The sequence below is a fragment of the Bos javanicus genome, chromosome 14 (genome assembly GCF_032452875.1).
Source record: "Bos javanicus breed banteng chromosome 14, ARS-OSU_banteng_1.0, whole genome shotgun sequence".
NCBI lineage: Eukaryota > Metazoa > Chordata > Mammalia > Artiodactyla > Bovidae > Bos > Bos javanicus.
The window spans coordinates 27,155,974-27,172,701 of NC_083881.1; the positions used below are offsets into that span (position 1 = coordinate 27,155,974).

General features: G+C 41.8%; 2 protein-coding genes across 12 annotated transcripts in view; one reads left to right on the forward strand and one right to left on the reverse strand.

Moving 5' to 3' along the window:
- Positions 1-8,122, forward strand: part of CLVS1 (clavesin 1) — a 174,468-nt gene extending 166,346 nt beyond the window's left edge. The window contains exon 6 of the mRNA XM_061438833.1: positions 6,613-8,122. Within this exon, the coding sequence (XP_061294817.1) occupies positions 6,613-6,700 (88 nt within the window). The 3' untranslated portion in view covers positions 6,701-8,122. The remainder of the gene's footprint in view (positions 1-6,612) is intronic.
- The window catches only part of ASPH (aspartate beta-hydroxylase), a 189,825-nt gene continuing 180,808 nt past the window's right edge, over positions 7,712-16,728 (reverse strand). For 10 of the 11 annotated variants that reach the window (XM_061438824.1, XM_061438823.1, XM_061438822.1 and 7 more), the window contains one exon: positions 7,712-10,611. In XM_061438824.1, the coding sequence (XP_061294808.1) occupies positions 10,461-10,611 (151 nt within the window). In that variant the 3' untranslated portion in view covers positions 7,712-10,460. The remainder of the gene's footprint in view (positions 10,612-16,728) is intronic. The other variant, XR_009740822.1, reaches the window with a different exon arrangement.

A 16,728-nucleotide genomic window follows, 5' to 3' on the forward strand; every position in this document is an offset into this window, starting at 1 on the left:
CTATCATACTTTCATTTTACACATGAGGGGGTCAAATTTGCCCAAGACCACAAAGCCAGTGGTGGAGCCATCATTCAAGTCCAGGCAGGAACTTACAGGGAGAAATAGAGGTTGAGTAGAATTACTGAGAGACATCTTTAAAAATATCTTTTAAAAAAACCTCACTCTTTCTGGCTAGAAGTGCTGATACAGGTGTACTAGAACATTCAGTTCAGTTCAGTTCAGTTCAGTCGCTCAGTCGTGTCTGACTCTTTGCAACCCCATGAATCGCAGCACACCAGGCCTCCCTGTCCATCACCAACTCCCAGAGTTCACTCAGACTCACATCCATCGAGTCAGTGATGCCATCCAGCCATCTCATCCTCTGTTGTCCCCTTCTCCTCCTGCCCCCAATCCCTCCCAGCATCAGGGTCTTTTCCAATGAGTTAACTCTTCGCATGAGGTGGCCAAAGTATTGGAGTTTCAGCCTCAGCATCAGTCCTTCCAATGAACACCCAGGACTGATCTCCTTTAGGATGGACTGGTTGGATCTCCTTGCAGTCCAAGGGACTCTCAAGAGTCTTCTCCAACACCACAGTTCAAAAGCATCAGTTCTTTGGTGTTCAGCTTTCTTCACAGTCCAACTCTCGCATCCATACATGACCACTGGAAAAACCATACCCTTGACTAGATGGACCTTTGTTGGCAAAGTAATGTCTCTGCTTTTTAATATGCTATCTAGGTTGGTCATAACTTTCCTTCCAAGGAGTAAGCATCTTTTAATTTCATGGCTGCAATCACCATCTGCTGTGATTTTGGAGCCCCTAAAAATAAAGTCTGACACTGTTTCCACTGTTTCCCCATCTATTTCCCATGTGAAAGGTAAATGCCTTTGGAAGCAGCAAAAATTAAAAGCGTGGCTATAGATATTTGATGACATGCAGTGGGGAAACTTCCAAATTTTGGAGAGGAAAAGGGGAAAGTAGAAAGAAGAAAGGTAGAGTGAATGGAGGTTGGGGGTGGGGGATATAATAGCAGGAAAACAAAATGTGGCAACTATCAAGGCAGGAACAAAGCCATTGTTAGGGTAGTGGCTACACCACTGAGATAATGACGGCTGTAAACTCCCCGGCTTGCCCTTGAGGTTAAGCTGGCTTTCAGTGTTGGAAAGAGGACCCATGAGAAAAGACTGAAATGTTTATTTTAGCAGAAGTGTTCATCTTCTTGGGTGAAGGCAAAGCCAACAAGTTGGGAGATTACCACTAACGTGATCTGGGCAAAAAAGTCACAAGGCAAGTGGTTCCTCCATGGTTAATGCACAGTTCCTGAACTCGCTTTTATGAGTGGCAGAGATGTTTTTATCAGTGAACAGTTGAACATTCTTCCCAGAGAGTACTGTGACTCAGCTAAATGGACAGAGGGCAAGGTTTAAGATGGGTATCTCTCTTTGCTTTATTTATGCTAGATTTTGAAAAAGGCAACATATGCTTTCTGTTTTTCCAATGAATTTCAAATATTTCATGATAGAATGTGTTCCTTATATCAAAGGCTCATTTTGTGACCAGGTAAATGGAATTATGTCACACTGAAAGTAAAGATGCTCTGGTCCCCCTTCTCAATCAGAGAAAATGCAAACAAGAAAAAAAAAAAAAAACCTGTGTTTAGTTCCTCATGCTCAATGCCTCAGGGCTGTTCAATTGTTACCCACCACTCAGCCAAGACAGTTTATTGGCTGAGATAAGAAACCCAGCATCCTGAGTCCCCACTGCCAGTATAAGTATTAAAAAGATTCCACATAGATTTGAGAAATGGAATGTTTTCTGCCATATCAGTAAACAAAGGATATCGTAGTCATCATCAGTGAGCTGGTGAGCCCTGAAGGAACTCAGGAAGGAATGAATACCTGCCATCTAGTAAACATCAGACTGCAGCCGCTTCCTATGATGAGTCCTGAGGAAACTCAGGATATGAAAACCCAGGAAACCGCCCGAGATATCTGAAGTGCATATCAAAAGAATTACTTCAGTGAGTCCAGACTCTTGCATCTTCCCACACATAGACAAGCGCTAAATTCCTTGACTTGAGATACCTGGTTTTCTTTAGTTAACAATCATCTTTCAACATTCAGACTACCTGCCCTTTGTTGCAAAAATTCTATGTAACCTGGCTCCATGCTGACCCCCCACCCCCACCACCTCCTTGAAGCACTTCTCTCAGAGTTACTTGAGATGCTGCCTCCCGGGCTGAATAAAACATAACTCTTAACTTCTAAGTTGTGAATATTTTTTAAGTCAACAGATCCAAATCTGACGCCAAGTGAAGGGAAGGGGCACCCGAATGAGGCCTGTGAGTGATGTCACTCTGTGAATGATAGCTTTTCCTCTCTTCTTTTTCTTTAGAGATGAAAAAGAGATGATGCCTGCTTCCCACCCCAATACCCTGTTCTCAGAGTGCTGATCACAGCGACCCCATACCTGTCTATGGGTCTATGTGAGAAATGCATTCACTTCCCAAAACCAAGGGATGGACTCAGAGACACAAAGCACAGTGAAAGGGATAGTTTAACGGACAGTCTTAAAGATCTGGTGTCTGGTGGGCAGGCACACTCGGGACAGTTACAGCAAGCACTTTTATTCCCTGGCAAGCAGATCCCTCCCTGGTCCCTCACTGGCTTAGTACTATGGGGCTACAATCGTCTAGGACATCACCTAAGTCTCATAGCATATTCTTTCTTCTCCCTTCCCATCCTAAGTCCATATTTCTCAAAAGTACTTTAGTTTATCCCTTCCCAAATATCCTGTTAGCTTAGGGCTGGTCCATAGGTAAGCTGTTAGGCAAGACTAGCTTGCCAGTAATTTTCCAAGATGAAACTAGCTAGCTGTGAGTGGAAAACCATTTGTTAATAATTCTTCACCCAAGGCCAGCCACTTTGTCCTGAAAATGGACCACTTCAAGTTCCATTTCTTATCGTCTATGACTGGGTAATTAAAGCATTATTTCCACTAAAGAATGAGTATTTCTGAACATGTTCTCACAGTCCTTGGCTATGGCAGGAGACATTCACAAACATTTATCATACTTGAACAATCCTTAGCCATTTAACTCTGTAACTTTATTTACTTCATGCTAATTATTTGGTCTAAAGGGCCTGAAAACTCTCATATCAAAGAGCACATAACCGCTCTGTGTCATTTATGCCTTGTTTCCTTTGCAGTGTTATTTTTGTTGTTCAGTCGTTCAGTCATGTCTGACTCTTTATGACCCCATGGACTGTAGCCCGCCAGGCTTCTCTGTTCATGGGATCTTCCAGGCAAGAATACTTGAGTGGGTTGCTGTTTCCTCCTTCAGGGGATCTTCCTGGACCAGGAATTGAACCCATGTCTCTGCGTCTCCTGCATTTGCAGGTGGATTCTTTACTGCTGAGCCACCAGGGAAGCCTTTATTACCATGAGTTAGCGGCAATAAGTGATTTTTGTTTGAAAGTTCAATATTTGAGAATTTGTTGATTTTTTTCCCCCCATGGTGGCTTCCAAAACAGGCGAAGGGAAAGTTTAAAAACAAATCCACTACTCATGAAAATCACAGACAATAATTTGGATGGGTAACACATTTCTAGATCCAAAAGGATAGAGATACAGTGTTAATATGAGCCAAATTAAAAAAGATGAAATATTCAACCATGTACTTTCAAGATGGGAGAGAAATGACTTAACAGCAGCATGTGTAAATATAGCTAAAATTTCCCTTGGCTTTATTGAGTTCCAGAAAGGCTAAGGCAATTTTAGGTGCATTTTCTATGCTTCAAGAGAAGCATACAAAAAAGAAAAAGAGGGAAGCAATAATTTCATTCTTTTTTGAAGTGGCATGCTGTGGGCAAGCAGTTGATGAAGAGATGCAGGAGAGTAGTTAAGTTCTAGAAATCTTGAAGGCTCAAGAGGAATTTGGTCAGTTTTAGTGGGAGCAGAGAGAGGGCTGGAGGGCACTTGACAAATATTTTAAGGGCTGTTATGTGGATCGAATGGATTATACATATTCTGGTGATTCCAGCAGACAAAACCAGGAACGGTATATAAAAGTTGCAAAAAGACAGGTTTTAGTTCATTGTAAGAAAAAGCTTTCTAGCAGAGTTGCTCCTCCAAGAGTAGGGAGGAATAGATTTCTTAAATCATATATATTTAACAAGAAACTGCTTGGCATCTTACTTAATATTTCCTAGTGGATTCATCTAGTGGGTCTCTAAGGTCCTTTCTAATTCTGTGGCTGTGATTCTCTTGCCATGTTGTAAAACAAAGCCAAGTGGCATGAATGAGAAATGCAGTTTAGCGTCTTTCAAGTGGACTGGCCATTAACACCCTCCACTTTCACCAGGGCCTGTAGGGCAAAGCGGTTAGGCAGCTGTCCAAGGTGCTGGATGGAGGTGGCCTGTATGGGCAGTTGTATTCCTGTTTTTCAGTTTTAGGTTTTTATTTACTTTTATTTATTTATTTTAATTGGAGGCTTTTTACAATTTACAACATCGTGGTGGTTTCTGCCATACATTCACATGAATCAGCCATGGGTGTACATGTGTTCCCCATCCTGAACTTCCCTCCCACTCCCCCGCCCCATCCCATCCCTCAGAGAACCTTCTGGGTTTTCAGCTTTTCTGCTTTTTATATAAATCTATATAAATCTATTACCTCCACTGCCCACCCCGCTACACTTGTGGGGGAGTGTGTGTGCATGCACACACTGCATACACAGCCTTTAACTAAAGCAAAGAGAGAAATATGTAGGCAGTGTATAAAACAGCTGAAATATACTACTACCTGGGGCTTCTCTGCCCTGTGCCAGGAGCAATCAAATCCACTTCCTTTTGAAAGGTTAGGCTTGGCACCTAAAGTTGGACTAGACTGACATTTAGAGCGGCTAAATATCGCTGCAGTGTTAGGTAGACCAAGGAATACTGTGATGGTGATAAACCTGTCTTGTTCTCCATTCTCTATTTGTGTTGCCTTTCCTATGTTACTTTCTTTTTTTAATCCCTTAGTTATTTCCCACCCCAGAATGGAAGCAATAATAGCAGCATTCCTTACGGGTATGAAAATGAAGCAACTTCATACATGTAAAGAGGTTACGACTATAAGAGGTGCACAGACGACAAACATTAATGTCATTATATATCGTGCTTGAGGTCATCAAGACCACCCCCAGATGTGATCATCTGCTTGAGGGACTCACAGAAATGTGGTTATACTCACAATTATGGTTTACTACAGCAAAAGAATACAGATCAAAGTCAGCAAAGGGAAAAGGTGCATTGGGTGGAGTCTAGGTACTCTGGAGCAGTTGCAAGCTTCCAGTTTTCCTCCCACTGGAGTCACAGACAGAGCTTAATTTTCTCAGCAACATGTGACAGACAACACAGGCAACATGTCGTCAACCAGAGAAACTCACCCATGTCTTGGTATCCTGGTTTGTCTGTCACACAGGCAAGCAGAGCATGTGTGACTGACCTTAGCTACTTGGTCTTCAGCTCCTCTACCTCCCCCAACAGGAGGTCAAATTGAAAGGATGTCTCCCCAAGTCCAGGCATGCAAAAATAGACATTCATCATTAATCACATTGTTAAAATAAACCATGTAGCATGGCCCAAAGCCTCAAGTATACAAAGACACTTTATCAGGCAGGATACTCTAGGGGTTAGTTAGTCAAGGGACGGTCCTGAAGACTCAGAAGGTGGAGAGTTTGGGAAACTCAGGTGTACTGAGTTACCCATTTACTGCACTTACATGTAAACCTTGCTTATTTGAATAACCCACTTCAATCATTTTCTTAATGTTTTGAGTGGCTTTTTCTTTTTAGTATATGAATGTTGATTGAATGTTTACTGTGTGCATAGCTCTTATAATCTTCTCTATAAAGTTGGAAAATAATTTCAATCTGGGTTATAAACACAAGAAATTATTATTCCAGTATCAGAAACTAAAGATCACTGACATTATTGCAATATTGGTAATAACAGAGTGCTCCATAAATTTTGACTACAATTACATGCTGAATGCTTTATGTATAATATTAGTTTTAGTCCTTCTTAACAACTCTGGGAGGTAGGTAATAGCTACCTATAGGTAACAGGTAATAGCTCTGTTTTACAGATGAGAAAACCAAGGTCCAGAGTTCTAAGAACTTCCCCAGGACTCCTCAGTTATTAAGGAGTCAAGGATACATTTACAGCCTGATTCTACATCTTGTGCTGTTAACATCATATATGATAGTTTCCTATGACCTTGAGAAATAAAGGCTCTCAAAAGTATTTTGAAACATTAAAAATCCAACCAAATTTATGAGACTTTATACATCTCAAGATCCATAGAATGCTTAGACAAAGGGGCAGAATTGTGGCTAGAACATGTGTTTGTTTTATCAAAAGGAGATCCCTACAAAGAAAATTCCAAGATGCCTGGTTCCCTAAAAACATGATGTAGAAGACACAAAAGCAAGGAAAACAGAGATACACAAGGGGGAGAAGTTGTATAGTTGAGTGTCTTGCTTAATCAGGGATCCATGAAGTCTGAAGGCCCTCCAAGATTCCAAAATGGCTCACACCATGAATTGTCTGTAATCACATCTTTTTCCTTCCCCTATTATTAGATCTCAGTCTGTGGTAGAAGCTGGGACCCTGAAACATGAAGACAAGGGAGAGAATGAGAACACCCAGCCACTCCTGGCTCTGGACTGAAACCCGAGCCACCCCGTGCTCCCGACGTCACCAACTCTCAGTGGTATCAGCCACCAGGAAGCACATGTGAAACTGACCACACGACACATGCGTTCGGCTCGACACAGGGCCTCCTCTCCTGCCACCCAGTAATGACTGTCACCAGCCATTGGTCTGAGCAGCCAAAGTTGAACAAAGACTTGAGAGATGCATTTTTGTTTTTCAATGAGGGAATTGGAGGATGAAGCAAGGTAGTCATGGAAACAAGACTCCCCCCACCCCATATTTATGGTATTAAATGAGTTGAAAAGAGAAAAACTAAATTTGAGGCACACACCTCATTAGGACAAAGATTTCTCTAAGGCTTTGAAGAGATGCTCTCCAGTTTTTGCAGTTTAAAATTAAGTGCATTTCCAAGTAGATCCATAAGAATTTAAACTGTGCAGACACAATTTTCAAGTTTAATGTAGTGCAAAGCCCCAAGACAATAGTATCTCCGGTAATCTTCATTCCTACATTGAGTTATTTTCTTTGACCTCATCACCAGCATCCAATCTCAAATTGTTCAGCCTAAGAGCATGCTCTTATAGGTCTGGCTATTTGCAGAGTCTGTTTATTTTGATATCCTGCAAAAATGATTTTGATGTCACATTTTTGATGAGGCCATCGGCTGATTATCATGAGCTAATTTGAAACAAAGACACACAAATTGAAATATGACTATTTCATCTTAGTAATGTGGCTTCCCACAAGGAATGTATGTCTCTAGAGGGTAGGGGGTTATGTTGAAAATACATGTCAGTGGTTAATGAATCTTTTCAAGTTGTCCCACTTAGGTCACTACGGCAAGAAAAGTGCTACAAAAGCATTACACACGCACTACGTCCCCCCACCTCCCTCCTGCAATCAGTTAAAGGTGCGAAGGATGGACCTGGCTGTTGTTAAGGGGGTAGGTATCAAACTTGGAGGAAGATCTTTAAGGATGGCTAAATACACAAGACCTGCAAATAAGAGAAGACTTGGAATGCAGGATGAAATGCCAAAGATCATTTTATTTCTTTGTTTATTTTCCTTAGAAATGGAGTCCCCAGCTATCCATTCAAAGGAAACTAGATAAAAATAAACAGATATCATAGCATATGATATCCTTACTTGTGCCATGTCTCCCCAAACCAGTTGTATGTTTTTAGCTATATCTCTTATTCTCCCAGCCATTTGCATGACATGGGCCTTCATTACTATGACCAGTTGGTGCTCAATGTCAAAGAAAAAATAATTAATAGTTGATAATGAGCAGTAAAACATGATTTTACACTTTAAGTATTTGGGAGGGTCAATTTGTTGGCTAAAAAAATTCAAAGGCAAACTGGCCATAATCATCCTCAGTAGATATTATTACTAATTTTAATAATTTATCACGTCTCTTTCTCAATAAATCTAGTGTTTTAATTTTTTTCTACTGGTAGAAAATGATAACAGAAGAGATTTTTGTATTCCACTCTTGAAATAAAATTGAAATAGAATTTAAAATATTTCCCAATCAATTGCATCACAGTATAAATAAAACCAATTCATTTTGTGTAGACACTTCAAATAACAAGATAGTAATACTGAAATAATTCTACCAATGCAATGACTTTTCTTATATACCACAACATAGGGAGGAAAGATGAAGAATTAAAGCAAATTAGAAAACCCATTTTATTACTTGAGTTTATGAAACAGCTGTGGGATCCAAGTGTTTAAAATGCTACTGGAGTCAATTATTGCCAAACATTTTGCAACAGTAATAATAATTCTGGCTTTCCAATTGGCAATATTTAGAACCCTACTGTAGTGACCTGATTTTAAATACCATATTATAATTATTAAGTTAAGAGTTTGTTTTTAACTCTTTTCCATGATTTCATTAAATGAATGTAAGATGATGGCTCAACAGTGACAATGCTACTTTGAATTTCCTTATGTGTATGCAACATACATACAGAACCAAATTCAGTAAGTGACATGAACGTTGCCACGTGAGCACTAGATTGCATTGTTCTTTGTCAGTCCTTTCTTCCGTTCAATAAATACTGAAGGACACACATGCCTTTTTATTTTTCAAGCGTTTGCTTTTCCTTCCGGACTTCGGTAGTTCACTCTGATGTTTTTTCCTCAAATGCTTCTTCATCTGTTTTAGAGAGATTTTTCAGCATTGGCAAAACAGAAGGAAACAAGACAAATATTTTACAGACTCTTCAAAGGGAAGCTAACATCCTTAAAGACAAGCAAAAGCGGTCCAACAGCATTTTAAAGAACTGTTTTTTTTTCCTTTTGATGATATAAAGAAAGCAACCTTCTTCGTCCTTCAATGGAAAACACAAGTGATTTTTCTCCCTGTGCGTAGTAACCTGTGTGTCATTTCTTTAGCGTTTTTGTTCATATTGGCTTAAAATTCAGTGCATGAATATCATTACATTCTTATAGCTAACATTTCTAGTTAGCTTTGGTTTAAAACACACAAAATTTAATGCATTAATATTCCACTAAACTAATGATGTGGTCATCTTTGGAACAAGTAGGCAACTGTTCTTTCTAAGCAATGGCAAATTTTAAAACCAAACTATCAATAATAATTAACACCTCAAAGTGAAGTTTAAATGGCAGAAGTTTCTCAAGCCAGGGAGATGTCAGAGTCTTTCGAACAACTGTGAAGAGGAAACAGTTTTGACATCCTATACCCAGAACAGACATCCGGGCATTTTTGGCCTTCCACTCTATCATCCTTCTTAATTTTGCAAAGTTGTGATAGGAATCCTTTCAAGGACCTTCTCATTCACAAGGATCCACAGTGGAAGACACTCTGGATTCCAGCCCTGTTTCATAAATGCAAAGGGGCCAGAAGTCAGAGATCCTAGCAGCCCCACATTGAGCTGATCCCAAGAGAAAATTCTCACTTGGAGAAATTTTTGTTTTCTTCCCTACAATGCCTGATATTTGTCATTAAAAAAATTTACATGCGTCGTTGTTATAACTAAATATAAAATGACTCCAGATCCTTTTTCAGTGTAAAAAGTTCCTCTTAGAAAGAAATACCACTTTTGACAGTATTTCTGCCATTCACAGAGTGAGAAGAAAAATTAAGACACCAGCTCTTAGTGAAGACAAAAAAGCAAAGAGACTCAATAAGTGGGGAGCAGTATGGTTCATAAGACATTGGCATAATTATGTCTTTCGGCTTTGTATTAGGAAAATATAATTTTTTTTCATGAGTGCCTTTTACTAAAAATAATTAAAATAGGGACGTCTGAGTTCACCAGGAAAGTTACCATTAAACAGAAGTATTTATGCAGCTTGTCATTAAACTCAACAAAAAAGTAGTGGTGTATGATGATAAACCATCTAGCTACCTTAGGAAAATAGAGTTGCATAGAAAAATTACAGACTAAAGCAATCCATTCACAGTTTCTACACGTATTCTCATTAATACTGATTCCCCCTATTCTAAGAGAAAAAAATATCTTTGGCCGGCAAGGTAGAAGCTATCATGTGTTCACCTGGAATCCAGGCATCAGATGGGGGCTGTCATGGATGAAATACGGCAGGTATTTTCTATAAGAATTGCAGTGAGGCAGATATTCCCTTTAGTGTTTTCCATCCCTGGGAGGAGGTTTAGAATTTTCAGGCTGCAAATCAAGAGAATTAAGGGCTGTGGTGTTTGAAGGTCTATGCCCACATCCAAGGAGACTGCACCAAAAAGGTGGTCTCTCTCCAGCGTGTCCTGAGCCCGCACAGAATGCTAAATTGCAGGAAGGCTGCGTCTCTGATGGGGTGTCAGCTCAGGGTGCCACACATCCACAATGAAGATGAGCCGGAAAGACGCGGCATCCTGCCACACCTCGTGTTCAAAGGAGTCGTCAAAGATGAGCACCTTGCCTTCTTCCCACGTCCTGGAACAGAAAAGCACGTCAGTGTGTGACTCAGTTGCCTGAGGATCAACCCATGGCTGTGTTTAGGAAGGGCCTCTCATGATAACCTCTGCCATAGGACCAGGTAAGTGGAACACACGGGCTGTGAGGAGATCAAACCAGTCAGTCCTAAAGGAAATCAAGGACTGATGCTGAAGCTCCAATACTTTAGCCACCTGATGCGAACAGTCAACTCACTGGAAAGATGCCTGATGCTGGGAAAGATTGAGGGCAGGAGGAGAAGGGGGTGACAGAAGAAGAGATGGTTAGATAGCATCACCAACTCAACGGACATGGATTTGAGCAAACTCCAGAGGATAGTGGGTGTGCTGCAGTCCATGGGGTCACAAAGAGTTGGACACGACTTAGCGACTGAACAGCAACAACAAAAAGTAGAACACAGGATGTGTTCTTTCACCGGCGATTAAGAAAGAACTTCAGGATTCTTCCCGTGAACATCAAGTTTCAGTGCTCAGCGCTGAAGGTGTACACAGGGCAAGGGACTGGAGCTAAAAGTAAACTTATTCTTGGTACAAGCCTAGGCAAGGCTTCTTTATTTCGGCAAGCACTCAAACATGTGTCCCACCAGCTCACTACTGAGGTGACCTCTTGGTCAATGCCTCCATGCAAGAATCCACCTTGCTTGGGGCTGGTGCACTGGGATGACCCAGAGGGATGGTACAGGGAGGGAGGTGGGAGGGGGGTTCAGGATGGGGAGCACGTGTATACCCATGGCAGATTCATGTTGATGCATGACAAAACCAATACAATATTGTAAAGTAATTAACCTCCAATTAAAATAAATAAATTTATACTAAAAAAAAAAAGAAAATCCACCTTGCAATGCAAGGGACCTGGGTTCAACCCCTGGTCCAGGAAGATTCCATGTGCCTCAGAGCAACTAAATCCGAGTGCCATGACTACTGAGCCCTCGCGACACAACTAGAGAGTCTGTGTATCGCAACAGAAAGATCCCACATGACTCAACTACTGAGCATGTAGTTCTAAAGCCCTGGAGCCCATGTGCCTGAGTGCCCTAGAACCCACACTCTGAAACAAGAGAAGCCATTGCAATGAACAGCCCATGCCCCGTAACTAGAGAGTAGCGCCTACTCGCCATAACTAGAGAAAAGCTTGCAAAGCAATGAAGATCCAGCATAACTGAAAATAAATACATAAATAAAATTATAAATATAAAATAAAGTAATAATTATTTGCAAGATAAAAGTCCCTTTAGGTTGGATAACAATGGTATCCTCTTGTGCAGAACACCTCGTGTGCTGTCTCACACACCTACCCTAAAATCTTGCACTCACCAAATGAGTTGCTTAGCTCTTTGATTCAATTCCTCTAAAGGTTCAAAGAGTTTCACTGGAGTCCCATCCAAGTATAACAAAAGACACAGGGGAAGGGTGTGCAAAAAAACAAAAACAGTACCTTCATGTTCACAGAGGTGCTGCTCACAGTAGCCAAAAGACGGGAACAACCCCCATGACCACTGGCAGATGAATGGATAAATAAACATTTATCTATATACAATGGGATATTCCTCAGCCTTAAGAGAGAAGGGAAATCTGACAATGCTACAACATGGATGAACCTCTAGGCTGTTATGCTAAGTGAAATAAGCCACTCACACAAGGACAAATATTGTATAATTCCGCTTACAGGTGGCACCTAGAGTAGTCAAATTCATATAAATTCAGAATTATGTTGGCTTCACTCCCTATGAGTAATTTAACTGTATTTGAGAAAACTGAAAACTTAAGAGGGGGTGTGATAATAAAAAGCTCTAAGAGAATCTGCGAGATACAATTCCTGTGGGGATGACAATTCTCAACATTTATTGAGTGGTAAGGCAATGGCACCCCACTCCAGTACTCTTGCCTGGAAAATCCCATGGACTGAGGAGCCTGGTCGGCTGCAGTCCATGGGGTTGCTAAGAGTCGGACAAGACTGAGCAGCTTCACTTTCACTTTTCACTTTCATGAACTGGAGAAGGAAATGGCAACCCACTCCAGTGTTCTTGCCTGGAGAATCCCAGGGACAGGAGCCTGGTGGGCTGCCGTCTATGGGGTCGCACAGAGTCAGACACGACTGAAACGACTTAGCAGCAGCAGCAGCAGAGAGTTTAAATAGGTTCAGAGTTCCACTGGAGTCCCATCCAAGTATAACAAAAGACACGGGGAAGGGCGTGCAAAAACCAAAAACAGTACATTCATGTTCACAGAGGTGCTGCTCACAGTAGCCATAGTAGTACTTTAAGTACTACTTTGGTAAGTACTACTTAAAGTACTGCATGTAATTAAATCAACTAAACAGAACATTCTAAGTTTGCACAAAATGACACTTTCTCTAGATTATGATAGGTATAAGAAAGTCAAAGACTTAGGCATGCTCAATGTGAGAAAAATCTTCAAGCATTCCATTCATTAACTTAAATTGCTTGTAAACTGGGAAAAGCTTTTTAGTGTTGGAATGTGCTGGCTGGTTCATTCATGGAACCAGTACCTATAAATGTGGAACATAAGTTAGCACTGGTTTGTGGTTTTGCAGATATTTTAGGCTAAATATGGATGAGAGTAAACCATTGATTAAACAATTTTTTAAACAAGAAATCTGGGAGGTATTCCAAGAGGTTTGGAGTCGGTTAAGGTCATAAAATTCTATTAGATTTATTATATTTGCCTTGCCATTTTCTTTCAGATATTTTCCCAGAAAACAACAAAGATACTCAGTTACTTAGTGTAGATTCTTAAATGTAGATTCCTTCTGAATATGTTAAAAAAAAATTCAATCACTTATGAGAGCTAGAACGACTAAAAGTGCAGCCCTAATTGGAAAGGACAATAAAATCCCATTCAAGTGACTGCAGACTGAAGTGACTTAGGTTCATCAAAAGGTATGTCACCTATCTGGGAACAGATGAGGGTTTTCCAGAACAAAAAGAAACAGAACACCAAGATGTCAAAAGGTCTTTAGATCTCTTCTGAATGGAAAACAAAGGCTCTCATTGTAATGAAAAGAAAAGAGTTTTTCCAGGCCACTTGCTTTGAGAGCAAATCTCCACCACATACAATTTATGTTAGTCACGCAGTCGTGTCTCTTTGCGAACCCACGGATTGTAGCCTGCCAGGCTCCTCTGTCCAGGGAATTCTCCAGGCAAGAATACTGAGTGCATAGCCATGCCCTTCTCCAGGGGATTTTCCTGATCCAGGGATTGAACCTGCATCTCCTGCATTGCAGGCAGATTCTTTATCATTTGAGCCACCACATACAATTTATGCTCAATTTGTGACATGGGAAGAGGCCTTTAGGGAAAAGATTTTCCAAGCAGCCTTGGGAAGAAGGCTTCTTGGAAGCACTCATCTAGCCTTCCTCTGAGGTTTCAGGAAGGTAGGAGGGAGGTGGGGCGACTGCACCCACTCTTCAGACACCTGCCTCGGCTTACTTTTAGAATTACTCACCATTACGAGGAGACTGTCTCTCCCTGGTTTGTCAAAAGATAGAAAAATATCTGGTCACAAGATAAACCAACATTATGTAATTCCTCAGTTTCTTAAATTATTGTAATTAATGATAATGGTATAATTGTGGCAGCACACACCTAATAACTATAATTTTGTCATAGAATTACCATCAACATTAATAATGCTAAATAATGATATGAGGAGCTTACAGTCTTCCATCTAAAAATTGTATAGATCACATCTCAGTGATCTTTCCAAAAGGTTCTGAGATACACACATGACACGGTTCTAATTTTCCAGCAGAGTGTTTATAGACACGAAAGCCAGTTCAGATGCCTGCAGTGCACTGTGCTGTTGTGGAGGCAGCAGAAAGGCACTAGGTTGGCTTCATTACAGCCAGACCTCTAGCCCCAGATCATGGTTCTAGGGAACATCCCAGTGCCTACAGCTGTTATGCTAATGTTCCCTGCAAGGTATTTCAATAAGCTGAGTGGAATACAGAAAAGGGTCCAAGAGCTCAGGAATAAGGCTACTGTAACACAGCTCATATTAAAAAGCAGAGACATTACTTTGCCAACAAAGGTCCGTCTAGTCAAGGCTATGGTTTTTCCAGTGGTCACGTATGGATGTGAGAGGACTGTGAAGAAAGCTGAGCACCGAAGAATTGATGCTTTTGAACTGTGGTGTTGGAGAAGACTCTTGAGAGTCCCTTGGACTTCAAGGAGATCCAAACAGTCCATCCTAAAGGAGATCAGTCCTGGGTGTTCACTGGAAGGAATGATGCTGAAGCTGAAACTCCAATACTTTGGCCACCTCATGCGAAGAGTTGACTTATTGGAAAAGACCCTGATGCTAGGAGGGACTGGGGGCAGGAGGAGAAGGGGACGACAGAGGATGAGATGGCTGGATGGCATCACTGACTCGAAGAACATGAGTCTGAGTGAACTCTGGGAGTTGGTGATGGACAGGGAGGCCTGGCGTGCTGCGATTCATGGGGTCGCAAAGAGTTAGACACAACTGAGCGACTGAACTGAACACAGCTCTTATTAATCTTGATTCACGGAAATCCCACAGGTTCTGACTGCATTGGAAATCTTGGCACATATGGAATTGAAATGTAAAACTGCATTATGGCTGCTTCTCTCCTCCTGATACATGTAGACAGAATATATACACACATACCTTCTTTGTTTGCCTGTCATCTATCTACCTACCTATCTTTCCATCAATCCTCCCATCCACCCATCCATCCATCAATCTATCGATCATCTCTATCTAACAGGAGACAGCACTTTTCTGAAAGCTAGGACATCTGTGTCCTTGTTTTGGCCCTGCCAACTAGCCATGTGGCTGTGACAAGCACGTCATCCATGGGCCTCAGTTTCCCCATCTGTGCAATGATGTGGGTGGACCAGATGGCCTTCAAGTCTCCTTTCAGCATGGAAATTCTTTTAATTCTCTGAGTCAAGCTGTTGACTAGGACTTTAGTCTTCACATTACACTTTATAGTATATATTTCACAACACTGATGGGTATGGTGTTTGCTGTTTTGTTTAAAGTCAAAACATTAATTTCAATAAAAGATGGCGAACTTGACAAGTTCTTTTCCCAATAGGTTCTGTATATACGCACCCCCAGGGTATCTCTCTACCTCCTCCTGGGGAGCCCAGTTTTGGCCAGGCTGCCACAGGGGCCCCTCCAGGTGGCCAGGGGCTTCTGCACTGCTGATCAGCCCCTGTGCAGCCTCTCTATATAGCCTCTGACTTCCTCCTCTTGGTCCTGGGTCACCAGGTAGCAGAGTGCTAAGAAAGCCAAGAAGGGAGGAGAAAGAAAGGAAAGATGGAGAGAAACTTCATGAGGCCACAGAGCTGGGATGCCTCTCTGCCCTTTCTTCCACATCGGAGGGGAGGGGGCAGGGAAGCAAAAGGAGAAAAAGAGGGAGTGGCTACCTGCGGTGTCCGGCTGCACCCCCCACCCCAGCATCCCTCCCAGCCCCAGGCCTATCAAACCGCAGACCCTGTCTGTTTCTTACCATCCCTTCACCAGCCCTGGCCCCCATATCCTCCATTGACTTTCATCTCCCTCCCCACCTTCAAGCTCCTCAGGGCCCCCACCCCCACCCCATCAGAGTGCATGCTGCAGGTTATAAGGACAACCTCCGATGATTCCAGGAGACTTGGTCTCACTCCTGGGAATGTGAGGGGCAGAAGTCCCCATTTCTGCAGCAATTGGAGATGAGCACAATAGAAGCTCAAAAATACATTGAGTGCATTTTACCACATCACACTCTGTAAATACAGCTCTGAATGCATTTATATGGATTACTGTAATACTCAAAACCACACCAAGATATACTTTTGTTCTCCCCATTTTACAGGAAGAAAGTGAGGCTTAGTGAGGTCATGCGAGTTGTCTAAAGTTACACTTCATAAGACGGAACGCCAGGATTTGAACCCCGGTCATGTGACTTTGGGCTTTCCTGGTGGCTCAGTCAGTAACGAGACTGCCTGCAATGCAGGAGATGTGGGTTCGATCCCTGGGTGGGGAAGATCCCCTGGAAAAGGAAATGGCTACCCACTCCAGTATTCTTGCCTGAGCAGAGGAGCCTGGTGGGCTACAGTCCATGGGG